The sequence below is a fragment of the Dendropsophus ebraccatus genome, chromosome 2 (assembly GCF_027789765.1).
Source record: "Dendropsophus ebraccatus isolate aDenEbr1 chromosome 2, aDenEbr1.pat, whole genome shotgun sequence".
Classification (NCBI taxonomy): Eukaryota; Metazoa; Chordata; class Amphibia; order Anura; family Hylidae; genus Dendropsophus; species Dendropsophus ebraccatus.
Window position 1 is genome coordinate 100,883,899 of NC_091455.1, and position 27,938 is coordinate 100,911,836.

General features: G+C 44.1%; 1 protein-coding gene across 1 annotated transcript in view; it reads right to left on the reverse strand.

Moving 5' to 3' along the window:
• Positions 1–26,342, reverse strand: part of NQO2 (N-ribosyldihydronicotinamide:quinone dehydrogenase 2) — a 32,811-nt gene extending 6,469 nt beyond the window's left edge. Inside the window, exons 1-3 of the mRNA XM_069959672.1 lie at positions 26,285–26,342; positions 17,028–17,192; positions 14,421–14,551 (exon numbers count right to left, since the gene is read on the reverse strand). Of these exons, the coding sequence (XP_069815773.1) occupies positions 14,421–14,551; positions 17,028–17,192; positions 26,285–26,342 (354 nt within the window). The remainder of the gene's footprint in view (positions 1–14,420; positions 14,552–17,027; positions 17,193–26,284) is intronic.
• Positions 26,343–27,938: the final 1,596 nt, after the last annotated feature.

The window sequence follows — 27,938 nt, forward strand, 5'->3', positions numbered from 1 at the left end:
AAAAAATTCACGACAGTGACACTTTAACCCCTTAGTGACCGCCGATACGGCTTTTTACGGCGGTCACTAAGGGTCCTTATTCTGCTGGCATCAGCTTTTTACGGCGATGGCAGAGAATAAGGCTGCGGGGCCGGGACGGCCCCCACCCCATCCCCCCGGCTACCGGAGGTAGCTGAGGGGTTGGGGCAGTGTGTGGGGTCCGTCCCGGCCCCCTTCCCCTAACCGACGATCGCCGCTATTAACGTTATAGCGGCGGCCGTCGGTAAAGGGGATTACCGGTGCCGCCGCTGCCTTTCATCTCCCCCCGCCGTGAATCTACGGCGGGGGGAGATGAAATAAGTGTCCCCCAGACCTCAGATCAGCCCCCCCTAGTAGGGCGATCACTAACCCCCCTCCCCCGGCGGCCATCATTTCCAAGATGGCCGCCGCCATCGCTGTGAACCGACTAATGTCGGTTCACAGCGATGGAAAAGGTAGCGGAGAGCATGGGGCAGTCATCGGGGACCCCCCTGTTGGGTCCCGGTACAAGCGATCAGCGGTATATACTATATACCGCTGATCGCTTGTACCATGTGCTCCTGGCACTTTTTATCCCCTGTCACCATGAATGATTGGTGACAGGGGATAAAAAGTGATGTCCCCCCCCACCCCCCCTGTCACCCCAGTCACCCCCCCTTCCCCATATACTCACCTGATCCTGGAGCTCCTTCCTCCTCGACGTCCTGGCTGGTTATGAAGTGCGCATGCGCTTCACAACCAGCCAACTCTGAAAATTTAAAGTGACAGAGACCAATTTGGTCTCTGTCACTGAACTATGATTACTGAGATAGAAAATATCACAGTAATCATAGTAATACAGTGAAAATGAATATGTAAAGTACAAAAAGTGACAAACATACAAAAAAATAAAACACACTTTTTATTATAGTAATAATTGCAGTTTACTCCCAGATTACCCCTAACCCCTCCCCAGATTGCCCGTAACCACCGCACGTTGTCCGTAACCACCGCAAATTGCCAGTGACCCCCTCCCGATTGCCCGTAACCACCTCAAATTACATGTACCCACCCCAGATTACCTATAAGCACTTCAGTTTATCAGTAACAATCCTAGATTGTCTGTAACCCTTCCAGGTTGCATATAACCCCCCCAGGTTCCCCGTAATCATGCCAGATTACATGTAACCCCCCCAGATTGCACGTAACCACCGCGCGTTGCCTCTGACCACGCCACGATGCCTCTGACCACCGCACGTCGCCTCTGACCACAGCACGTCGCCTCTGACCACAGCACGTCGCCTCTGACCACAGCACGTCGCCTCTGACTACCACACGTCGCCTCTGACTACCACACGTCGCCTCTGACCACCACACGTCGCCTCTGACCACCACACGTCGCCTCTGACCACGCCACGGCGCCTCTGACCACCCCAAATTGCCAATGACCCCCTCCAGATTGCGGTGCCCATGCCAGATTACAGGTATCCACCCCAGATTGCCTATAAGAACTTCAGTTTATCCGTAACCACCCCAGATTGTCAGTAAGCACTGCAGGTTGCCTGTAACCACCCCACGTTGCCCGTATCCACCCCAGATTGTCTGTAAGCACTGCAGGTTGCCCGTAACCACCCCACGTTGCCCGTAACCACCCCAGATTGTCTGTAAGCACTGCAGGTTGCCCGTAACCACCCCACGTTGCCCGTATCCACCCCAGATTGTCTGTAAGCACTGCAGGTTGCCCGTAACCACCCCACGTTGCCTGTAACCAGCCCACGTTGCCTGTAACCACCCCACGTTGCCGTAACCACAGCAGGTTGCCCGTGACCACCCCACGTTGCCCGTAACCACCCCACGTTGCCCGTAACCACCCCACGTTGCCTGTAACCACCCCAGGTTGCCGTAACCACAGCAGGTTGCCCGTGACCACCCTATGTTGTCCGTAACCACCCCAGATTACCTGTAACCACCTCAGGTTGCCCATAACCACCCCTGGTTGCCCGTAACCACCCCACATTACCTGTAATCTAATTTTTTTTTATTTTATTTTAGTAACTGCGCTATTCTAATAACTATTACTAGCTGCGGTTTTGCTCCTGTAAATTGGCGCTCCTTCCCTTCTGAGCCCTGCTGTGTGCCCATACAGTGGTTTATGCCCACATATGGGGTACCGTTGTACTCAGGAGAACCTGCGTTACAGATTTTGGGGTACATTTTCTCTCCTGTTCCTCGTCAAATTGAGAAATTTCAAACTAAACCAACATATTATTGGAAAAATTCGAGTTTTTCATTTTTACTGGCCAATTTTGAATACTTTCCTCTAATACCTGTGGGATAAAAATGGTCACCACACCCCAAGATGAATTCTTTGAGGGGTGCACTTTCCAAAATGGGGTGACTTTTGGGGGGAATCTATTCTGCTGACACTACAGGGGCTCTGCAAACGCACCTGGCGCTCAGAAACTTCTTCAGAAAAATCTGCACTGAAAATGCTAATTGGCGCTCCTTCCCTTCTGAGCCCGGCTGTGTGCCCATGCAGTGGTTTATGCCCACATATGGGGTACCGTTCTACTCAGGAGAACCTGCTTTACATATATTGGGGTGACATTTCTCTCCTGTTCCTCGTGAAATTGAGAAATTTCAAACTAAAGGAACATATTATTGGAAAAAAATCGAGTTTTTCATTTTTACTGTCTACTTTTGAATACTTTCCTCAAATACCTGTGGGGTCAAAATGCTCACCACACCCCAAAATAAATTCTTTGAGGGGTGCACTTTCCAAAATGGGGTGACTTATTGGGAGATTTTACTCTGCGGACACTACAGGGGCTCTGCAAACGCACCTGGCGCTCGGAAACTTCTTCAGCAAAATCTGCATTGAAAAAGCTAATTGGCGCTCCTTTCCTTCTGAGCCCTCCTGTGTGCCCATGCAGTGGTTTATGCCCACATATGAGGTACCTTTTCACTTAGGAGAACCTGCGTTACAAATTTTGGGGTACTTTTTTCCTCTTGTTCCTCGTGAAATAGAGAAATTTCAAACTAACGAACATATTATTGGAAGAATTCGAGTTTTTCATTTTTACTGTCTTTTGAATACTTTCCTGTAATACCTGTGGGGTCAAAATGGTCACCACACACCAAGATGAATTCTTTGAGGGGTGCACTTTCCAAAATGGGGTGACTTATGGGGGGTTTTCTCTCTGCTGACACTACAGGGGCACTGCAAACGCACCTGGCGCTCAGAAACTTCTTCAGCAAAATCTGCATTGGAAAAGCTAATTGGCGCTCCCTTCCTTCTGAGCCCTGCTGTGTGCCCATACAGTGGTTTACGCCCACATATGGGGTACCGTTGTACTCAAGAGAACCTGCATTACAAATTTTGGGGTGCTTTTTGTCTCATATTCCTTTTGAAAATGAGAAACTTTAATCTAAACGTATATATTACTGGAAAATTTAAATTTTCCATTTTTTTACTGCCTAATTGTGAATACTTTCCTCCAGCCCCTGTAGGGTTAAAATGCTCATTATACCCCTAGATTAATTCTTTAAGGTTTGTAATTTCCAAAATGGGGTCACTTATGGGGGTTTTCAGGATACCAGACTTCTAAATCCATTTAAAAAAAGAACTGGTCCCTAAAAAAATCAGTTTCACGAAAATGTGATAATTTGCTGATAAATTTCTAAGCCCCATAACACCCTAAAAAAGTAAAATATGTTTACCAAATTGTGCCAGAATAAAGAAGACATATTGGTAATGTGACTTAGTAACTAATTTATGTGCTACGACTTTCTTTTTTTAGAAGCAGAGAATTTCAAAGTTCATAAAATGCAAACTTTTTAAATTTTTCATGATATTTTGATGTTTTTCACAAAAAACACACAAAGTAGTGACCAAATTTTGCCACTAACATAAAGTGCCATATGTCACGAAAAAACAATCTCAGAATCGCTAGCATACGTTAAAGCATCACTGAGCTATAAAAGCATAAAGTGAGACAGGTCAGATTTTGAAAAATTAGCCTGGTCATTAAGGCCCAAACTAGCTGCAGCACGAAGGGGTTAACCCCTTAGGGACCAAGCCTATTTTAGGCCTTAATGACCAGGCTAATTTTTCAAAATCTGACCTGTCTCACTTTATGCGCTTATAGCTCAGTGATGCTTTAACGTATGCTAGCGATTCTGAGACAGTTTTTTCGTAGCATATGGTACTTTATGTTAGTGGCAAAATTTGGTCACTGTCTTGTGGGTTTTTTTGTGAAAAACATCAAAATATCATGAAAAATTTGCACTTTACGAACTTTGAAATTCTTTGCTTCTAAAAAAAAAAAGTCACATGACAAAAATTAGTTAGTAAGTCACATTATGAATATGTCCTCTTTATTCTGGCTTCATTTCATAAACATATTTCACTTTTTTAGGGTGTTACGGGGCTTAGAAATGTATCAGCAAATTATGAAATTTTCATGAAATTTCCAAAACTGATTTTTTTTAGGAACCAGTTCTTTTTTTAAGTTGATTTAGGAGGCTTGTATATTGTAAACCACCATAAGTGACCCCATTTTGGAAACTAGACACCTTAAAGAATTCATCTAGGGGTATAATGAGCATTTTAACCCTACAGGGGCTGAAGGAAAGTATTCACAATTATGTCGAAAAAAAAATGGAAAATAGAAATTTTCCAATAATATATTTGTTAAGATTAAAATATCTCATTTTCATAAGCAACATGAGAGAAAATGCACCCCAAATTTTGTAACGCAGGTTCTCCTGAGTACAATGGTACCCCATATGTGGGTGTAAACCACTGTATGGGCACACAGCAGGGCTCAGAAGGGAAGGAGCGACAATTAGCATTTTTCTGAAGAAGTTTCTGAGTGCCAGGTTCGTTTGCAGAGCCCCTGTAGTGTCAGCAGAATAACCCCCCCCCCAAAACTCACCCCATTTTGGAAAGTACACCCCTCAAAGAATACATCTTGGGGTGTGGTGACCATTTTGACCCCACAGGTATTGGAGGAAAGTATTCAAAACTAAACCGTAAAAATGAAAAAATTTAATTTTTCCAATAACATGTTTGTTTAGTTTGAAATTTCTCAATTTCACGAGGAACAGGGGAGAAAACTCACCCCAATATATGTAACGCAGGTTCTCCTGAGTAGAACGGTACTCCATACGTGGGCATAAACCACTGTGTGGGCACAGAGCAGGGCTCAGAAGGGAAGGAGTGTCATTTTAGTTACAGGCAATATGTGGGTGTTTACTGGCTATCTGGGGTGGTAATGGACAATCTCGGGGTGTTTACTGGCTATCTGAGGTTGCGAAAGGGAATGTGGTGTGGTTATGGGCAATCTGGGGTGGTTACGAGCAGTCTGTGCCAATCTGGGTAGGTTATGGGCAATCTGGGGTGGTTACGGGCAATCTGGGGGTGTTTACTGGCTATATGGGGGGTACGGGCAATCTGGGAGTGTTTACTGGCTATCTAGGGGTGTTTACTGGCTATCTGGGGTGGTGACGTGCAATCTGGTGGTGTTCACTGGTGATCTGGGGTGGCAACGGGCAATCTGGGGTGGCGACGGGCAATCTGGGGTGGCGACGGGCTGTCTGCGATGGTTACAGGCAATCTGTGGTGGTTACCGTCTGTCTGCGATGGTTACGGGCTGTCTGGGGGGGTGACCGGCAATCTGGGGTGGTTACAGGTAATCTGGGGTGGTTACGGGTAATCTGGGGTGGTTACAGCTTATCCGGAGCGGCTTTTGACTTTGGTGACAGGGGTAAAAAAGTGCCGGCACCATTTGGAACAAGCGATCAGCGGTATATAGTATATATAGTATATACCGCTGATCGCTTGTACTGGGACCACACCGGGTGGTCCCCGATCATTGCCCCATGCTCTCTGCCACCTCTGGTGGTGGAGAGAATGGAGCTTTGATGATTTTTAGGAGTCCATCACTGTGAACAGAGTCTGTTCACATTGATGGCGGCGGCCATCTAGGATCAGATGGCCGCCCAGTGAGGGGAGGGTCAGTGACCAGGTCACTAGGGTTAATTCTGGGGACGGGGGGGGGGACATGTTTTCATCTCCTCTCACTGTGGATTCCCTGTGAGAAGAGATGAAAGCGTTCAGCTGCGCTGGCAATGCCCGTTACCGGTGGCCGCCGTTATACTGATAATAACGGCGATCGCCGGTGAGGGGACTCGCCGGGACTGACCCCACATTCTACCCCAACCCCTCAGCTACCTCCGGTAGCTGAGAGGAGGGGGCTGCGGGCATTACCGGCGCTGCTGCACTATTCTGCGCCATCGCCATAAAGAGCTGATGGTAGCAGAATAGAGCCCATTAGTGATCGCCATAAAAATCCGTATCGGCGGTCACTAATAACATAATACATATATTCTCTGGATCGCTACGGTTACGGTGATACCAAATTTGTGTAGGTTTTTTTTAACTATTACCGCTTTGGCGCAATAGAAACTATCTTCCTAGCAAAAACCCACAAAAACTGTCGCCACATTGCAAGGTCCATAGCGTTCTTATCTTTTGCGCAACAGAGCTGGTTTTGGGCTTATTTTTTGCGGGAAGATCTGTAGTTTCTATTGATACCAAGTTTTATATGTATATGACGTTTTGATCTCTTTTATAACGTATTTTCTAAAGCAGATTGATAAAATACAGCTATTCTGGTACTGTTTTTTTTATTTTTTTTTTACAGCATGTGTCGTGAGGTGTAATTATTGATATAGTTTTATAGATTTAATCGTTACGGACGTAACGATACCAAATATGTATATGATTTGTGTTTTTGATCACTTTTTATGTCACTTTTATGTCACTTTTTATTTGATTACGTTTTATTGTGTATGGGGAATGTAATGCATCTTTATTATTGGGGGGGCTGTGTTGTGTTTGGTGCACACTTTTTTTTTTACTTTTACACTAGTGTACATTACTGTACACTAGTGTAAAATACTTTGATCACTGATACAATACATTGCAGTACCTGATGTACTGCAATGTATTGTATCATGCATAATGCTGACAGGCAATAGCCACAGCCACCCCTGTCAGCATCAGGCATCTCCATGGTGACCCCGGGGACCTTCATTAGGACCCCGGGATCACCATGGAGACATCGGAGGACTGTATGGCGCAGCGGGACATCGCGATCGCGTAAGTAACCTGCGGTGCCGACCGGGACACACCGGCACCCGTTAGATGCTGCTGTCATGGTTTGACAGCGGCATTTAACGGGTTAAACTGCTCAGAACGGAGAATCCTCCGCTCCGGGCAGTTACAGGAGGGTGTCAGCGGTCACACTGACCGCTGATCCCCCGTCCTGCAGCTACCGCCGGGCGGTAATTTATTCCGATGCGCCCGCCGTTAAAAGGCGTACGCATCGGAATAAAGCCCATTAGTGGCGCCGTGAATATGCGTGCGGCGGTCACTAAGGGGTTAAGGAACATATATTTGTTAACAATGGTTTTAATTTTTTACAGGCCATCAGAGAGAAGAAAGGTTATACATGTTATATATAATTTTAATCGTAACGACTTGAGGAACATATATAACAAGTCTGTTTTACCCCAGGGCGAACGTTGTAAAAACAAATACCCCCAAAATAAACAAAATGCGTTTTTTTTTTTTCCATTTCACCACACATTTTTTCTGGTTTTCCAGTGTACTTTATGAAAAAATTCAGTCTGTCATTGCAAAGTACAATTAGTGGTGCAAAAAATAGGGGCTCATGTGGGTCTCTAGGTGGAAAAATGCAAGTGCTATGGCCTTTTATGCACAAGGAGGAAAAAATGAAAACGCAAAAATCGAAATTGGCTCTGTGCTTAAGGGGTTAAAGTCAGATAGCAGCCTTTAGGCTGGAATTATACATCCAGTTTTTTAAAATGACTCTGTACCCACAATCTGACCCCCCCCCCCCCCAAACCGCTTGTACCTTCAGATAGCTGCTTTTAATCCAAGATCTGTCCTGGGGTCCGTTTGGCAGGTGATTCCGTTATTGTCCTAAAAAACTACTTTTAAACTTGCAGCCCTGTGTCAAACTGCTGTGGCCTAGAGTGTGTGTGCATTAGGCTGGCACAACCTCTCTGTCCCTCCTCCCAACACTCATCATCATTAGGAATGCTCCAGGCAGATTTTCTACTATTCATCACATGTGTCAGCACGGCATATGGGCTGGATCGTTAAGGCACCTGTGTAGTTTTCATTGCAAAGGAATAGGAAAAATGATGAAGAGGGTGGGGAGGAGGGACGGAGGGGTGGTGCAAAGTTAGGGCACAGATACTTCAAACCACGGCCGTTTGGCACAGGGCTGCAAGTTTAAAAGTTGTTTTTTAGGACAATAACTGCATCACCTGCCGAACAGACCCCTAGGACGGATCTTGGATTGAAAGCAGCTATCCAAAGGTACAAGTGGTTTGGGAGGACAGATTGTGGATACAGAGTCGCTTTAAAGCATACCTATCATTTCTTTATTCCGACAGGATCATGTTACCTATCATACCAATCTATACATATTTGGCGGTGCAGCAGGATAAGGGGAAAAACTCCTGCAGGTACGCTGCTTTTTGTCATACAAAAAAGCACCTAGACCTCAAGGCCAAATGGATGTGTAGATCAATATGCAAACTATGTTACAATCAGTATATACATTTATTTGATAAAACAAAAATCAACAAATACATGATTATTTATAAAAAAAAACTGTTTCATATAAACGTATACCTCATGATTAAAATCTAAAAAGTCGCGGGGTGAATATTGGTGCACAAAGGGAAGCAAAGTGGGACCACTACTATATTGGGTCACAAAGGGGACATGACTTCTGTTTAAGAAGGACAGAAGGGAGCATTATTAGGTTATGTTCACACTGAGTAATTCATGTCACTTCTTGTAGCGGAGAGTGGCCGCAGCGGAGGAGCGCGCGTTCTCCCATAGACGGGCTATGACACATTGAGACAGGCGGGATTCCGCGGATTCCACCTGAATTACCCAGTGTGAACATACCCTTACGGTTTACACTATTACTGTAAAGGGGCACAAATTATAGACTTTGGGGCAGTATGGAATGAGAGTTGGGTAAAGGTTGGGAGGGTCTTGGAAAAAGAAGGAGCCTAAAATGCTTGTTCAACAAACTCTAAAAGAAGTCATTATGATATTTGGATTGTATAAGAAAACAGAAAGTGAAGAACTCCAATCAGGGCTGTATTAAGAGCTGCTACTGCCCTAGGCACTAAACCTGAAGACACCCCATCCTCACTAAGCAATTAGCATAATGATATTCTAGATTCTGAACATCATGTTGATCATATTGGTTATAGCTCCAGGCGTCACATTTAACACCGCCACACCAGACCTGATCAATACCGCCATACTGTGGCTGGATAACACCACCATACCAGACCTGACCAATACCACCATTCTGTGACTGGAAAACACCGCCATACCTGAGCTGACCAATACCACCATACTGTGACTCAATAACACTGCCATTTCAGACCTGACCAATACCACCATACTGTGGCTGGATAACACCACCATACCAGACCTGACCAATACCGCCATACTGTGACTGGATAACACCGCTATACCAGACCTGAACAATACCACCAGACACCAGATTTAATGGCAAGTCTGAACGGGAGATCGAAGACTTAAAAAAAAAAAAAAAGTTTCCTTCCCCCTGCTCCCTGGTGCTGCCCCCCTGCAAGGTGCTGCTCTAGGCACAGGACCACAGATGCCTAGTGGTAAATACGGTCCTGACTTCAATCAGAGAAGACACAACTGTCCCTAGATGTAACTGTACTGTAATGAATTACACAGTCTGTGTAACGCTGGTTTCTACCACTATACGGTCACTGATCTTAGGGCCTTATTAGACAGCCCAATATTTAGGAGCAAGCTTGGACCGACTTGTCCGACCTCCTCGTTCTCTGCTTGCTGTCTGTGTATTTCACGCACAGACATCAAGCTGGAAGATGGTGGTGGGGCAGAAACTGCATGAGGGGCTGCCCAGAAGATCTTTAGATTGTCCGCATGACCCATTATGGAAAGCGGCAGTCTGCTGCTGCCACTCTTATTGCTCAGAGCGACAGCCAGCAGACCATCGCTTTCATTTTTGGGATTTTAGGTCATGTTTTAAATCAACGATTAGCCAACATTGTGCATGTCGACTGATTGTTGATTTAAAACATGACCTTTTAAGAAATGGCCTACCAATAATCAGCAAAGTACAGCCAATAATCGCTTTGTGTAATAGTACCCTTTATTCAGTTACACTATGGTGATATCTGCTATTTGTTATGGTGGTATGGTGTTATTTGTTATTTGACAGATTTGTTCCTTGTAACCAATCAGACAACCCTATGCGTCAGGTGCAGCCTGTGAAGATATGTTGCTGAACTGTCGGGACATTAGGGCTGTTTTTACTAGATGATGGGAGGTATAAGGAAAGCTGCATGAATAAAAGAAAGGGAAAACTTCCTAGGACACCAAATTACCTTGATAAAGCTCTAGGAAGAGTATGTGGGGTCGGGATGCCGCATAGCTCTAGGGGACCGTCAGTGGGAGGCTGCGGGATATGTCACTTGGATGAAGTAGGGGTGGGGGTGGATTGGGTGCAGTGGCAGCAGGTAGCGGACCTATTACAGCATGTGGCTCTGAGCATGTGGCTCTGAGGTTTTGAGAATGATACAAATATAAATTTTTACAAAGTCTACTGCTTCAGTTTTTAAAATGGCAATTTGCATATACTCCAGAATGTTATAAAGAGTGATCAGCTTAACAGCAATTACTTGCAAAGTCAATATTTGCCTAGAAAATGAACTTTATCCCCCAAAACACATTTCAACATCATTGCAGCCCTACCTTAAAAGGACCAGCTAAGATCATTTCAGTGATTGCTCCATTAACACAGGTGTGGGTGTTGATGAGGACAGGGCTGGAGATCAATCTGTCATGATTAAGTAAGAATGACACCACTGGACACATTAAAAGGAGACTGGTGCTTGGCATCATTGTTTCTCTTTTGTTAACCATGGTTATCTCTAAAGAAAAACGTGCAGTCATCATTGCACTGCACAAAAATGGCCTAATAGGGAAGAATATCGCAGCTAGAAAGATTGCACCTCAGTCAACAATCTATCGCATCATCAAGAACTCAAGGAGAGAGGTTCCATTGTTGCTAAAAAGGCTCCAGGGCGCACAAGAAAGACCAGCAAGCACCAGGACCGTCTTTTAAAAGTGTTTCAGCTGTGGGATCGGGCTACCAGCAGTGCAGAGCTTGCTCAGGAATGGCAGCAGGCAGATGTGAGTGCATCTGCACGCACTGTGAGGCGGAGACTCTTGGAGCAAGGCCTGGTCTCAAGGAGGGCAGCAAAGAAGCCACTTCTCTCCAGAAAAAACAGGGACAGACTGATATTCTGCAAAAGGTACAGGGAGTGGACTGCTGAGGACTGGGGTAATATCATTTTCTCTGATGAATCTCCTTTCCGATTGTTTGGGACATCTGTCAAACAGCTTATTCGGAGAAGACGAGGTGATCGCTACCACCAGTCTTGTCTCATGCCAACTGTAAAGCATCCTGAAACCATTCATCTGTGGGGTTGCTTCTCAGCCAAAGGAAACAGCTCTCTCACAGTCTTGCCTAAAAACACAGCCATGAATAAAGAATGGTACCAGAATCAACAATGCCTTTTCCAGCATGATGGAGCACCTTGCCACAAAGCAAAGGTGATAACTAAATGGCTCAGGGAACAAAACATAGAGATTTTGGGTCCATGGCCTGGAAACTCCCCAGATCTTAATCCCATTGAGAACTTGTGGTCAATCATCAAGAGACGGGTGGACAAACAAAAACCAACAAATTTTGACAAAATGCAAGCATTGATTGCGCAAGAATGGGCATTGCCAGGGAGAATTGCAGAGGTCCTGAAGAAGAAGGGTCAACACTGCAAATATTGACTTGCTACATTAACTCATTCTAACTGTCAATAAAAGCTTTTGTTACTCAAAATATGATTGGAATTATATTTCTGTATGTGATAAAAAAAATCTGACAAACACACATAAAAACCAGAGGGCAGCAGTTCATGGGAAAATATAAATGTGTCATTCTCAAAACTTTTGGCCATTACTGTAGTTAAATCTCTAAACCCAAATGTGTTGGAGCTGTGGTATATGGGTAACTTTCTTTTCTAGAGACCTGCAAGCAGTTCATTATTTGGTTCAAACCCCTGTTGAAATTGAGCGGACGGCTGCCATTTAATGGCAAATATTGCTGTTATTTTAAATTAGGGGATATGAACCAAAGAATAAACTGCTGGCAGGTCTGTAGACAGGTTAGTTACCCCTTGACCCCAGATCCAACACATTTAGGTTCAGACATAACCTGCCTACAGAGGACTGATCTGCAATGAGAGACAATGGTTGACTGCTGAGCGAGCAGGAGGCTGGGCAGCATTGATTATCCATGAAGAGGAGGGAGGAGGAAGGAGTGGTAAGGTGTGCCAGAGTGTGGCACAAATAACTCCTCTTTGACACTTCATTACAGTAGGATTGTGCATAATCCACTGTGCGGACAAATTACCAAAAGGCACCATGCTCACTAGGGGACTGCTAGCTATGGCACACAGTGAGCACCTTAGGTAGGGCTCCAGTGCTGACATATTCCCTTTAATGGGATTATTCCTTCTGGCATTACAAAGTTGCGGAGGAGGGGGGGGGGGAGACAGAGAGAAAAGCTCACACACAGTTTTTTGTTTCTTCAGCACAAAGCAGCAGCTCAGAACTGGGTGGGTAAATGCCTTTTGCTCACAGTGTAAAGTACGGCTCCCTGCCTTGCTTTACATTGTGGTCTATGGCAAATTGGTGCACCCGAATGTGCCTGCTTTTCAATTAACATAAAGTGATGTTCATCTGGTTGATACTGCATCATCGTTCGGGTGAACATCTGAGACATAGGCAGTTGTTTGACCCGGCCGGGTCAAACAACAACCAATGTTCATACATTGTGTGAACATGGCCTTAAAGCCAATTGAAAATTGGCTGGCAGTGCACACACCATATGGATTAACAGCTGTAATTAAAGGGGAAGTCCGGCGTCGGACATTTTTTAATAGAGCCGAAAGGAGGTGGCTGAACATAACTGCATGCACCTACCTCCCCGGCTCCAGCGCAGGGGTTTGCTGTCCTCCCCTCTGGTTCTTGGTCTCCCGGCCACTTTCTTGTCTGAGCGGGGACTCGTGACGCGTCAGCCCTGCTCAGCCAGTCATCAGCTGTAGTGGGGTCCTGTCTCGGCCGCTGACTGGCTGAGTGGGGCTGACACCCTGTTATGTTCAGCCACCTCCTCCTTGGCTCTTTTTGAAAAAAATGTCGGACGCTAGACTTTTTCTTAAATTACAATCATCCAACTAGTGAGCATAATTATTTTTTATTACCTACTTTTCAAAATACCTCTGATTTCTCTGTTCACACCATTTATTTTCACCTAAAATAATTATGGCATTTAGCTTTTATTTTACTGTGTGTGAGCCTAGCTTTAGAACACTGGTGTCAAACTCAGGCCCTCCAGCTGTTACAAAACTACAATTCCCATTGTGACCTGACAACCAAATCTAAAATAGCTGTCCAGACATGATGGGAACTGTAGTTTTGCAACAGCTGAAGGGCCTGAGTTTGTCACCCCTGCTTGAGAAGATAAAATAATCCTTTAATAGCTCCACCATAAGGAAATTCAGTGTGTTATAGTGGGGAAGTGGTGTTAGGGCATGTTCACACTACAGAATAATCAAATAATTTCAAGCTGAATCTGCGCTGTGGATTCCTCTAAAATTCTGCCTGTCCCATTGTTTCAAAGGGACTTCTCAAGCAGAAGCCGCCTAAAGAATCGACAGTTTGTCTTTTCCGTAGTGCTAAGATACCCTGATAGTGGGTTGGGGACACATCAGAAAAAATATGTATGCATATTTGTCTTTTTCTGGCATTTTATTTCTCCCCAGCTCAATAGAAATTCTGGAATCACATGATGAAAAAAAAAACACATGGCTTGTAATATTGTAATTACCCCCCCACACACACACTCACACACACACATTTACACACTAATGGCATGAAAAAATGCCAAAACCAACTGCTGCAGTTTTTTGGGGGTATTTCCCCCTTAGGGAATTTCCAGGAATTTTACATTGATGGAAGCAGTTGGCTACATTCATTCTGTAGTGTTTTTGCTGGGTAACTGCAGCTCAGTTTCCATTGAAGCGAATAGGAGCTGAGCTGCAGTAACCCAACATGGCCACTACAGAGTATCTGCTCTACCAAACATCTGGTCAGCAGGAGAGCAGAGTATCAGAAGCCCACCAAACAGACATTTATGGCCAATCCTGCACAAAAACTAAGATTTTGTTAAAATTCTAATCACCTGGAATATGACAAGATCAGCTTCATTAATTTTTTTCTGTTCCTTAAGGATATCCTCACATAAGCATCCTTTCTTGAAAGCTTCCATTGTTTCTATTCCATAGCTAAAATGCTGAGGATTACATAGGTCTCCTGGTAATTAGAAATATACATGACAGAACCCCCAAATATCAACTGGAATGCAACTTACAAAATTCCAATTCTAGGCTATGTTTCCACTTTGAGAACATATCAGGCAAAGGCGGCCATCTCTTATATTTAGACGCCCTCTAATAAAGATCATGATCTATTTAAGGAGAAGCCTGCCTTTGCCCAATATATTCTCAAAGTGGGATCATAGTCCTAATATTGTATTTCAATGCAGAGAGAACTCAGATAACTAAGGTTTTGTCCACGTCTGAGTCCTGGTTTCCATTTATAAATACTGCATGGCAGAACACCTTAAACTTGTGATCATATGCAGAATTAAATATTTTTGAAGACATGGTACAATTAGGTAACAATAAAGAGTTTATTTTCTTCTAGTAGCTAGTGTAGTTGTGTCCAACTATAAACATAATTTTGTAGTTATGTTCAAACTTTTGTGCTGATGAATGTTTTGACTATAAATGGATTTACACAATTCTGTTGAGATCAATAATGAATGGATATGCTGTACGTTTTTGAGCTTAAAGTGTTCCTGTCATGACGCCTGCTGTCAGATCAGTTGGGAGTTCCTGTATTATTCTGAAAGTTTGGATACCAACACACTACAATTACAGTTTTGTAATAATTAAGTAATAATTACTACAGAACTGAGGTAGTGCTGCCTTCTAAGGAACACCAGCCGGAGTGTATACACATAGTATACACTCTGGCCGGGATCCCTAGCGGCGCCGCAAGAAACTGACATGTCAGTTTTCTGCAGCCGCTAGTCAATGAATAGTGGCCGCAGAAAACCTGACAGTGCACACAATCGAGACCTGAACTTTCAGATTAACAGAAGACAAGCTGATAGAGCAACAGGTGTTATGACAGGTACACTTTAGGCTATGTTCACACTACGTTTTTGTCCAGCCACATAGTTTCCCGGACGGACATATACGTGTTAAACTACGGCCGGTGATTTACGTAAGTTGCGGCCGGCTACGTACGGTCCGCGAACTTACGCCCGTAGTTTACTTACGCTTCCTGAGCGCCCTACGTAGCGATCTGACAGCGGTCTTTTACTTGGAAATCTTCGGCTAGCCCTGGACACCCCACAGAACCTTTTGGATCGGCAAAGAAAAGTGCAAAAATGAAGAAATCACCACTCCGTACGGGACCGCATGTTACGCTACGGACGTAAGTTACGACATTTTCGTCCTCAAACAATGGTCTGGTTCATTTTTTACGGCGCCGCGTACGATCCTGGCGTAAGTTCTTACGTAGTGTGAACTGTGCAGCCATAGATCGTATACTTTCCATTGTACGCAAACTACGTAAATCTCCGGCCGCTTATTCACGGAGCGCGCTACGTCCGGAGACTTACGTAGTGTGAACATAGCCATAAAGTGTATTTATCACTGAAAACAAAAAGATTTTTATTATCTGAATGTTCAGACTCTGAGTAATCAGGAGAACCAGCTGCCATGCACCTCTCTTCCTGCTCCCTGCTGTGTCTCAGAGAGCTGGCATCATAGACTTACATTATGTGGCCCTCTCTATTATATGACATCAAAGTGAGTGGTGAGAGGACGCACTAAGGGGGAGATTATTCAAAGGGTGTAAAATTTAAACTGGTGCAAACTGCCCACAGCAACCAATCACAGCTCAGCTTTCAGCTCTGGTGAAAGCAAAGAGGAGCTGTGATTGGTTGCTGTGGGCAGTTTGCACCAGTCTAAATTTTACACCCTTTGATAAATCTTCCCCTAAGTACAGACTTTTGTACTGGGCTCATTTGGGGGAGATTTATCAAAAGGTGTAAAATTTAGACTGGCGTAAACTGCTTACAGCAACCAATCACACCTTTCCTTTCATCAGAGCTGAATGCTGAGCTGTGATTGGTTGCTGTGATCAGTTTACACCTGTCAAAAATGTAACAGTACAGATCCAACTCACAGTACAATAGTAGGTAAAGTAGGAATGGTAAAGTTGAATGAAAAATTAGTTAAAATACTATTTTACATAAATATATAACATAGTAGAATAGTAATAAATAATATATAATCATATATTAAACATACAATATTTTAACTCATTTTTTTTTTATTAAAATGTACCATTCATGACTTACCTAACACTTATTCCACCTCTTGAGACCCTACTATTGTACTGTGTTTTTATAATATATCCTTGAGTGCTAGGACCAGTAATGCACTCATAGTGGAAATAATAACTCTACACGATATTTACTTATTCCTTGGTACAAACTATCCCAACAGGAGGGTGTAACCTGCACATTCTTTTCTCTACCCATCCAACTTAGCTGCGGAATCTGTAAGGGCTGCGGAATCTGTTGGCGCTATACAGATAAATATTATTATTATTAGCTGAGGAAACTGGTGACATGAGGTTTAAACTACATTTTTGAAATCATTCCAAAATCTGCATATGGTGTCAGAGATTTTATTTATTACCTACCACTTACCTGTGATGTCATTTCTGGTTGCTGCCGCATTGAACTTCATGGCATATAGGTCAGAGACAGTAACACAGCATCCCATCTTACTCAGAACATCGACTGCAATATTCTTCAATGAACCATTCATTGATTTTGGCTCCTGGTGAGCATACACAATAAGAACATTCTTGCCTATTGGGTAAAACCACAGAGAAAGAGAGATTCACAAATTCACAATCAAGAAAATATTCAGGCTATTACAGCTTGGAAGAAAAAAAATCTCCACTCTTTCTGATTCTGCTTATCCTACTGCTTCTATATTTAGCTGAACCTGTTTTCGCTGAATTGGGCAACTATGTAACATTGTTAAAATAAGCATTGATAAAGGATTCATTTCTTCTATGTTAAATAGGTTGCATCATGACAGTGATCAGTTTTACAGACTAAATCAAGCCCAGTGATCAGGAAGTCATGACATTTCTGGGTAATAGCACAGTACAGTGATACCTTGGTTTAAGAGTAACTTGCATTGAGAGCGTTTTGCAAGAAGAGCTCACAGTTTTTCAAAATTGTAACTTGGTTTAAGAGCTCCCTGTCAGGAGGGAATTAACTTTACCATAGGCCCTGGGCTGTTCACCAAGCCTGGGCCCCCCACCCAACTCTAAATAGCACGGTGTTCATGGTACAGTATAAATAATGTCATGATGACCTAATTTGAGCAAACTGGTAAAAAAGCAGTGTTTTTTTGTAAATCCTGGCAGAACTGTAGTCAGGAAACAATATACTAATAATAGTATAAGTCTTTTTGGGTGGCCATGGGCCCCCCAAGAGCTCAGGGCCCCGGGCTACCACCCAAAACGGACCTATTATAATCTGCTACTGCTCCCTGTACTGGGTGGGAGGGGGAGTGGGGGAGGGGCATGGTCTGCATAGCAAGGTCTACAGCACTGTACTCTGACCCAGGAAGTCTCCCTCACCTTCCAAATCATGGCAGATCCACTTCAGGCTGAGGCCTGCATCAGGGGACAGGACTGTGGAGGTAATCTCTTCTTAGCTGTAACCCCTCTCTCCGTGGACAGAGAGTGCTGCTATACTGTGCTCACCCTATACCCTGCTCATTCCTTCCTGCAGTCTCTGTCATCCCTTGTGTTTCCTATCCTCTCCATTCCTGCTATACTGTGCCTGCACTTACACTCAGGTATATACACTGTTGCTATAATGTGCCTACACTCACACTCAGGTACATACACTGCTGCTTTAATGAGCCTGCAGTCACACTCAGCTATACACACTGCTGCTATATTGTGCCTGCACTTAAACTCAGCTATACACACTGCTGCTATAATTTGCCTGCACTTACACTCAGCTATTCACACCGAGCTATAATGTGCCTGCACTTACACTCAGCCATTCACAATGCTGTATAGAAAAGTTTCTGTTACTGCCCTCCTGCACAGCTCTGTGATTCTCACTTCCTGATTGGTCCACACTTAACACATGCCCTTTCCCTATTGCTTTCATGCGTCTCTATTCTAGTTTGTTGTACTATGTTCCTGCATTTGGGGATCTACAGCTCCTTCCTGTATCTACAAACTGCTGCTGTTTTTTCATTCTTATTCACTTACTATACAGTACACACCACATGCTGATTGCTACACTCTACAGTAACTTATAATATGGCATATCCAGCATTGTAAATGTTCCATTTGTTTTACCTGTCATTCAGAATAAAAAAATCATTATTTTGGGGGTTGTGGAACCATTTGTCTGCATTTCCATGATTTCTAAGGGTGGCTATACACCTTCAACCCTTTTACACAGGCCAAAGATTTTCCTGCCTGCCAATATTTAGCCCAAGTAAAAGGAACTATAACCTTTAACTGTATCCCTTTATCCAAAACAGCACTGGGTGTCTAATAACTCATTATTGCAGGTTGAAGCTTTCTACTATGTTAAATTTGTAAGAAGCATAGAAAGTGGGAAGTGATGCATGCCTTCTCCTTAGCTGCCATTTTGCTGGCTAAGGCTATGTTCACACATTGTAAAACATTGGCCGTTGTTTGACATAGGCGTTATTTTGCGTGTCAAACAAGGGCCACTGTATTATGTTTTCCTCCGGCCGATAATGCATTATCAGCCATAGGCAGTGGAGTCGCTACCAGGGTCGCAGTGGTCGTCGCTGGGACCCGGCCCTCCACGAGGGGGGGCCCACGAGGACCCCTTGCCACCACACTGTGCCCCCTCCCCGCGTTAATCACTCTTGTGACTGCAAGCATTGTTTGCGGGCCCTGGCTGATGCACAGCTGCCAGGGTGTCCCATCCTATCCCCGCCAGCATGCGCATCAGTGAACTCCCTGTGCGCCTGGTGGGTCTCTAACGTGCGCTCCCTGTTCCGAAAGTCACGGCCCAAGGCGCACAGGGAGTTCACTGATGCGGGCGTTGCCGGGGATAGGATGGGACACCCCCGGCATCTTCTACAGTGGACTACTCAGTGGGGCCATCTATAAGGAGGGGCTACAGAGAGGAGGGTCATACTATCGAGGATGCGCAGAGGGTGTCATCTACTATAGGGGGACTACACAGAGGGGGGCATCTACTAAGGGGGTCACAGAGTCAGCCTACCTACAAAATGAGGGTGTAAAGGGGCCAATACAGATGTGCAGTTTGTAAAGAGATGAGGATGGTGCCAGAGTGAGGATCCTAATATGTCTGTCTGGCAGATTCTGTGGATTCGTGGCTCGGAGAAGTTCTCATAATAGCCCTGGGCAGATGGAGAAGAAGATGATAAGGGAAGAACTCTGATCAGAGAAGACGTCCCCTGTGAGTCACCGGATATAACTGCACTGTAATATATATGGTGTATACAGCCTGTGTAGAGCTGCGTCCACCTCTATATGACTGGATGAGGTAATAGTGATCTGTGTACAGTAGATGCTATTCAGTAGCAGCGGTGGTGTTAGTCAGTATGTGGTGGTATTAGTCAGTATGTGGTGGTATTAGTAGCAGTGGTGGTGTTAGTCAGTATGTGGTGGTGTTGGTATGTGGTGGTGTAAGTCAGTATGTGGGGGTATTACTTAATATGTGGTGGTAAGAGGTCAAGGTAAAGTGTTGTGTCAAGGTAAAGCTGTATGACCTGCTGTACATAAGCATTCTCAAAGTAAAGTACACCTTGTATATGCTAAAGAGACTCTGTGATTTCTCACCCCGCACCAGCACAGTACACGAACATTCCTTGGGTTATCTCCCCTTTCTGTGGGTGGCAGTTCACTCCAGACCACCGTTACTACAACAACCCAAGGGAACAGTGTGCAGCACTGAAGTAAGAGAGCAACACAGCCCAGTGCAAGTATGTGGAGTGCATAGCATATGGGACAGAAAAGCTTGGGCTTGGCTGAGTTGCCCTGCTTTTATTGGATGACCTTGTCAAACCACTCTTCAGCTCACTTCAGTGTCACTGGACACTGCCCTTGACCTCCAGCACTGGACTCTCTTCCTCCAGGAACTGGGTGTGTTACACTTTCTGTGTCTTTTTCTTCCCCAGTTATCTCTGTTATCCCCGAAAATAAACAGTGTCTTGTATTAATTTTTTCTCCCAGAAGAATTCACATGTCACATACCCAGCAGGGACAGAGAGTACGGTATGGCAGCTTCAGGCCAGCAGAGGGAGCTCACCAGAGCACCACAGTTATCTGACGGGATAACGGTAGATTGTGTGCAGCTCTACATGTAGTTGTAGGGGACAATGGGGATGGTAGCAGGCAATGGGCCTCTTGATGCCTTGCCTGCACATTTACAAATAATGGCCGCAGAAGGGAACATTGGGATTAGCAGCAGGTGACGATCTTCATGTCCTGCATGCAGCTGCTCTGCAACGGACAGAGAAGGTAGGAGACAATGGCGGCAGGCTAAAAAGAATCACAGTTGCATGCCCTGGTGTTCTGTTCCGCGGGCATGCTTCAAAACAAAAACTTTGCTAGTTCTGCTAGGGGGAGGCCTTATATTTAGCAATTCAGCAAAACCTTTACTAGGTCTTATTTTCAGGGGAAACAGGGTAGCTGGGAACTGGCTCCATCTGCTGGACTGAGGTGATAACAGCCAACCTCTATGTTCTAAGATTGCAGCAGAACCCCCCCCCCCCAGCATTACACTCTCGCTAGAGAGGCTAACTGTAAACTATTTTTTCTTTCTCTCAGCAAAGAGGCATGAAAAATTCTCTTACCTCTGGAAGGTTCTTAGCGTCAAGTATGCATATGCCGACCCTTCACTGCTCAGGACTATGCCTGGCACATTACAGCCACAGTAGCACGAACAATATTTAGATATAAAATGTGCATATACAAATACATATAGGTAAAACTAAAAAAAAAAAAAAAACACTTAAAGTATACCTGTCACCTTTAGAGTATGTTCCCAGTACTTACAAAACCGCAGCCTTTGTTGTAAATCTAGGACCGGAATTAATTATCATGAACATTAATTCCGGACGTAAGCTTTGGCTTCAAAAATCTGTCAGATAAATCTGTGTGCGTGTTATAGGGCTTTAACAATCTACTGTTGCTCTAGTTTGAAGTCTTGCAATTGAATTTATAGGGGTACTTGAACGATTTTGTTTTCTTTTAAATTAACTGGTTTCAGAAAGTTATAGAGATTTGTAATTTACTTCTGTCTTCCTATACTTATAATCTGCTGTATATCATGCAGGAAGTGGTGTTTCCTTCTCAGTCTGACACAGTGCTCTCTGCTGCCACTTCTGTAAAAGAAAAGAACTGTCCAGAGCAGGAGAGGTTTTCTATGGGGATTTGCTACTGCTCTGGACAGTTCCTGTCTTGGACAGAGACGGCAGCAGAGAGCACTGTGTCAGGCTGGAAAGAATCCACCACTTTCTGCAGGGCATACAGAAGCTAATAAGTAATGGAAGATGGGAGATTTTTAAATAGAAGTAATTTACTAATTTAAATAACATTCTCACCCAAGTTGATTTGAAAGAAAAAGAAAATCGCTACCCCTTTAAGCTTCTAAACGAACAAAAAAAAAAAAAAAAAGGATGCAAAAATGTCATGTGAACTGAGCATAAACCTCTTATGTTTCTAGGCTAAATCTTGCAGGGTAAATAGTTTCTGTTTAGGTGGCTTCAGGTCACAGTAAAAGAAAATAGAAATAGAAAAAGAAAAATTTAAATGATTAATATGTGGATTCATACATTATGTTTTTTTTTTTTTTTACTGGAATTCTGCAACAAAGTATTTTATTTTACACTACACCACTATGCTATATATTTACAAAATGTGTGAATAGAACCTGAAAGTCTAAGCCCCTCCAGTATTCCCATGATGAAATAAAATAATAACTAGTATACAAATAACTAGTGGATATTTATCAATAAAATTTCTACAATGCAGTATAGTTAGCAGAACAGAATATGCAAAAAAATCTTAATTTATTCCATGCATAATTTATAAACTGAGGTCTTCTGCAGTTATGACAAAGCAAAACATGATGCTAGTTACTTCACTGCCACTGATATCTGTATGATTTACTATTAAGAATAGACTTTTACAATGATAAAACCTATACTAAGAGTTGTCCACCTGCTAACCAAGAATATAACTGGTTTCCTTACCTGACATCTTATAAGCTGGTTTTCTGTAAATGAAGTCCTCTGAGGTGTCACTGTCAGGCTAACAAGCATTAAATGTGTATATAAGGCTTCTGGGTTTATAATAGGTAGCCGGTCAGTTCTCCGAGTCACCAGTTTATAAGATCAGCGTTGTCACTAGAATACTGAACGCAGACAAAGCCAGTAGGCAGCCTATGCCAGGCTTATGTTGTTACAAGGACCAGGATTTTTGTGTTTTATCCTTCATGCTGAATAGCATTCCCTTGGAAACAAGAGCGGTGCACATCAGTTCCCATCCACAGAATATAAATGTGCAGTGGGTGAACACCACAAGTGAGAATAGAGTTCTGTATGGTTTATACCATCACTACCAGAAAGGTTGACAAAGCAGCTTAGTGGCAATAGACAGCGTATAGCTCTATATGGTTTATATTATATACTACCAGAGAGATTAGCAGCTTAGTGACAATAGACAGTGTATAGCTCTACATGGTTTATATTATCACGGGGCCCCATAGCAAAAAACTGTATGGGGCCCCCCCTCCCCTACACACACACACACACACACGTATATATATATATATATATATATATATATATATATATATATATATATATATATATTCGGTGATGTGGCCAGAGGCAGAATCTTATGGTTATATAGATAGGTGCAAGAGCAGACTACCTTTTGCTGTAGTCAGGCAGAGAGCTAATTGTCTTCTGTATTAACCCTTTTTTTGTTTTGCAGCATGTAAGAGAACACTGGGTTACTTATACACTGCAGTAAATAAGGGGTTAAGCAAAAGGACACAGGAAGCTCTTATCTTCACTGGGCCCCCTCCCTCCACGGGCCCCATAGCAACCGCCTTCCCTGCCTCTATGGTAGCTACGCCACTGGCTCTATATGGTTTATATCATATACTACCAGAGAGGTTAGTAGCTTAGTGACAATAGATAGCGTATCGCTCTATATGGCTTATACGATATACTATCAGAAAGGTTAGCAGCTTAGCGACAATAGACAGCGTATCGCTCTATATGGTTTATACCATATACTACCAGAGAGGTTAGTAGCTTAGTGACAATAGATAGCGTATCGCTCTATATGGTTTATATCATATACTACCAGAGAGGTTAGTAGCTTAGTGACAATAGACAGCGTATCACTCTGTATGGCTTATATGATATACTATCAGAAAGGTTAGCAGCTTAGTGGCAATAGACAGCATAGAGCTCTGTACGATCTAAACCATATACTATCAGAGAGGTTAGCAGTTTAATGTTGTGTTGTAAGAGTTCTATGTAATACACAAAAGCAGCAGGAGAAAAACAGAGGTTAAGGGTCTTAGTTATTCACTGAAACAAAATACTCTCATTCAATCTGCTGGAGTTTCCAGCTCTCTGGAATTCATTAAGTTAACACGTGAAACAGCTCATTTCTCAAAAACAAAAGGTATAAAGACAAAGATGGAGATTTATCAAGCAGTCCTATAGTAAGAATGTTCTTTGTTACCAACTGCAACCAATCACAGCCCAGCTTTCAAATATTCATGAGCCCTGGTAAAATTAAAGTTGGGCTGTGATTGGTAGCAACTGCCAACAAAGATTATTCCTACTGTTTGATAAATCACCCTCTTTTTAAAAGGCTACCTTCACACATAGCAAAAGTGGTGGAATTCTCTGCTGCGGAAGGGCGCCAGCCTCCCTGTCATAATGAGTCTATAGGAGGCTCATCATTATGACAGGGAGGCTGTCCACTTTTGCTACGTATGAACGTAGCCTAAAGGTCAATATTTTCTGTTTTATTATGTCTTATTTTCTTATGTTTTATAATCCACGGAGGTTGCGGAGCATGGAGATGTGTAGCAGACTTGCCAGGCCCGTATCTGCCATGAGGCGAGGTGAAGTGTTTGCCTCAGGCGGCAGATAACACAGCCCTTGAGGGGGGCGGCAACAGCGTCCTGTGTCCTTATCATTACAACTAGTTACGGCTCAGTGCCCAGCCATGTTTCCTGTCAGTTGCCTCATGAGAAGCGCTGAGGAGGCACTGGAAGCCTCGTATTCACATCACATAAGACATAGATATAGTTATTATACTCTGCATCACTTACACACTGTAGAAAAGAAAAAGTTAGCAGCAGCGGGGACGCTATATTATGTCTTCTCTGCACTGCCGACCTCCGAGCTGACCTCAGCATAGTGCAAGAGCAGGAGAAGAGGCATAAAAGTAATGTTCTGCTCTGCTGTTAACTCTTTCTGTATTGCAGAATGTAAGTGATGCACAGTAATACTCTACATTCTGCAGTACTGAAAGAGTTAACAGAGCAGCCTGTTTTATGGCTCTTCTCTGGCTCCTGAGGTCAGAGGTCAGCAGTTGTAGATTGTTGTTTGTTTTGAAGCTCCCAGGGGGCCCATAGTGGCTCAAACAGTTAAAAAATCTGGTCACTGCACAGAGCACACTGTTATCTATAGTGGTGTCCCATACACACTGCGGTAATGCACTGTGCCTGTCCTGGATCTGCTCTCTCTGACTATTGCTCTGAGGGGGGGGGGGCGGCGCTTTGTCAGTTTTCGCCTCAGGCGGCAGAAAAGCTAGAATCGGCCCTGAGACTTGCAGATCTCCTAGCATCATGTATCAATATGATGCCAGGAGAGCTGAAAGTATTTAAAGGGAACCTGTCACCCCCCGTGGCGGGGTGACAGGCTCCCGACCCCCCGTTAGAGCCCCCTATACTTACCTAATCCCGCCGGGTCCCGCTTCTGGATTCGGTCGGGTCCCGGAGATCTCAGCCGCTGCAGCCCGGCGCGCGCGCTGACAGATGAGTCCAACACCCATAGAGAATGACGGAGCGCTGGACTCTCCTGTCATTCTCTATGGGTGTTGGACTCATCTCTCAGCGCGCGCGCCGGGCTGCAGCGGCTGAGTTCTGCGGGACCCGACCACCTCCAGAAGTGGGACCCGGCGGGATGAGGTAAGTATAGGGGTCTCTAACGGGGGGTTGGGAGCCTGTCACCCCGGTACGGGGGGTGACAGGTTCCCTTTAAATCTTTGCAGGTGCACAGCTATATCAGTAAAGTCTAGAGAAGCCCTAATAAGCCCCAAGGCTGGGTTCACACACAGTATACTTCAGTCAGTATTTTGCAACCTCAACCGAGAGTGGATTGAAAACACAGAAAGGATTTTTTCACACAATGGTGAAATCAAGTGGATGGCAGCCATATAACGGTAAATATCTGCCATTATTTCTATACAACGGACGTTGTTTTAAACTCTTAAGGACAGAGCCCAAAATGGCCTTAAAGAGGTTGTCCAACATTTTTTTCTTATTGGAAATGTAAATAATTTGTAATCTGTCCCTTTCCCTGAGCGGTTTTCTTTAACCTTTATTTTCCTCTTTGCCCCTGGGCCTCCTCATCTGTTGCTGCTTTTTGGATTTGTGTTTGTTTACATAAAGAACTTCCAGGTCACAGGGGTCAGCAGTGACATCACAGCTCTGCAAGCCTGTAGCTCCACCCACTCTACCCATAGGCCGTGAAAATGAAAAATTTTATTTTTTTTTACACTAAAAATTGGTCTAGCCTTAAATTTTTCAGGTTCACAAGAGGTTAAAAGAAAAAAACATAAAACTTGTAGAGCAATTTCCCCCTGAGTGCAAAAATACCTCACATGGGGCATATTGTGCCATGACGGCACAGGACACGCCTCCAAAAGGAAGGTGCGCCATTTGAGTTTTTGGAGCTGGATTTTGCCAGAAAGGAGGACGGAGGCCATACCAGGTTTACAAAGCCCCCGTGCTGCCAAAACAGTGGAAACCCCTCATAAGTGGCCCTATTATGGAAACTACACCCCTCAAGGAATCTAACAAGGGGTATAGTGAGCATATGGACCCCACTGGTGACAGGCACAAATAGGGAACAATGTGACGAGAAAATGAAAAATTTTATATTTCACACTAAAATATTGGCGTAACTTTGAATTTTTCATGTTCACAAGGGGTTAAAAGAAAAAAATTTCCCCTGATTACAGGAGTACCCCACATGTGGACACAAAGTGCAAAGCCGGTGCACGGAAAGCCTCCAAAGGGAAGGAGTGCAGTTTGGATTGTGGAAGCTGGATTTGGCCAGAATGGAGGAAGAAGGCCATGTCGGTTCGCAGAGTACCCGTACTGCCAAAACAGTGGAAACCCCCCACAAGTGACCCCAACGAACTGAGGAATCTGTGGCTCGTACGTGTTAGGGACTGAGGTCCAGGTGGGGGCTTCCTTGGGACTAGTCCTGGGGCGGCACTTTTGGGGCTTATCCTCATTAAATGATAATGATGAGGAGGAGGAAGAAGAGGAAGGAAGAAGGAACAAGAGATCTTGCTCTACTCCCTCACTGGTTGTCTCAGTATCAGAGGCAATCCAGGCGTATGCCTCCTCAGCCAAGAACAACCTGTGGACCATTTTTCAGTTTTTTTTCTTTAGGGTGCCTTCACACACCGGATCTGCAGTGGATTTCACATTGCGGATTGGGGTCCAGTTGGGGGCGTCTGTTCGTCCACTAATTGGCTTAGCGGGACATCCTGCCGAGAACTTTCGAAGCAGTCCGTAGCGGGAAGGAGTTGATGTACTGTATGTTCGGGCCAGCGGAGGGTTAGCTTACATACACGCAGCGCGATGTATTCTCATAGGGATGCACTGACACTGGATCCGCAGTGGATTTCGCTGTAAATCCGCAGTGTGAAATCCGCTGCAGATCCGGTGTGTGTGAAGGCACCCTTAGAGTGGGTGTGTAAGTGTTATGCTTTTACACATGTAAGTGTTAGGCTATGTTCACACTACATATATTTCAGTCAGTATTGTAGTCCTCATATTGCAACCAAAACCAGGAGTGGATTGAAAACACAGAAAGGATCTGTTCACACAATGTTGAAATTGAGTGGATGGCCGCCATATAACTGTAAATAACTGCCATTATTTCAATATAACAGCAAATATTTGCCATTAAATGGCGGCCATCCACTCAATTACAACATTATGTGAACAGATCCTTTCTGTGTTTTTAATCCACTCCTGGTTTTGGTTGCAATATGAGGACTACAATACTGACTGAAATATATGTAGTGTGAACATAGCCTTAGTGTGTATGTTTTATGTACTCTTTTTACGTTTTAGTTGTGTGTGTTTTTGCCTTTTTTTTTACTTGGGGGGCAAAAAAAAACAGGAATAAGAAAATTTACACTGAAAAAGATTCTTGGCGAGCAGAGGAGATTTGCCCGAGATTGGCTGGCCGGTGGCTATCACGGGCGTTCTGGGGCACGGTGACACAAGCACGTGATG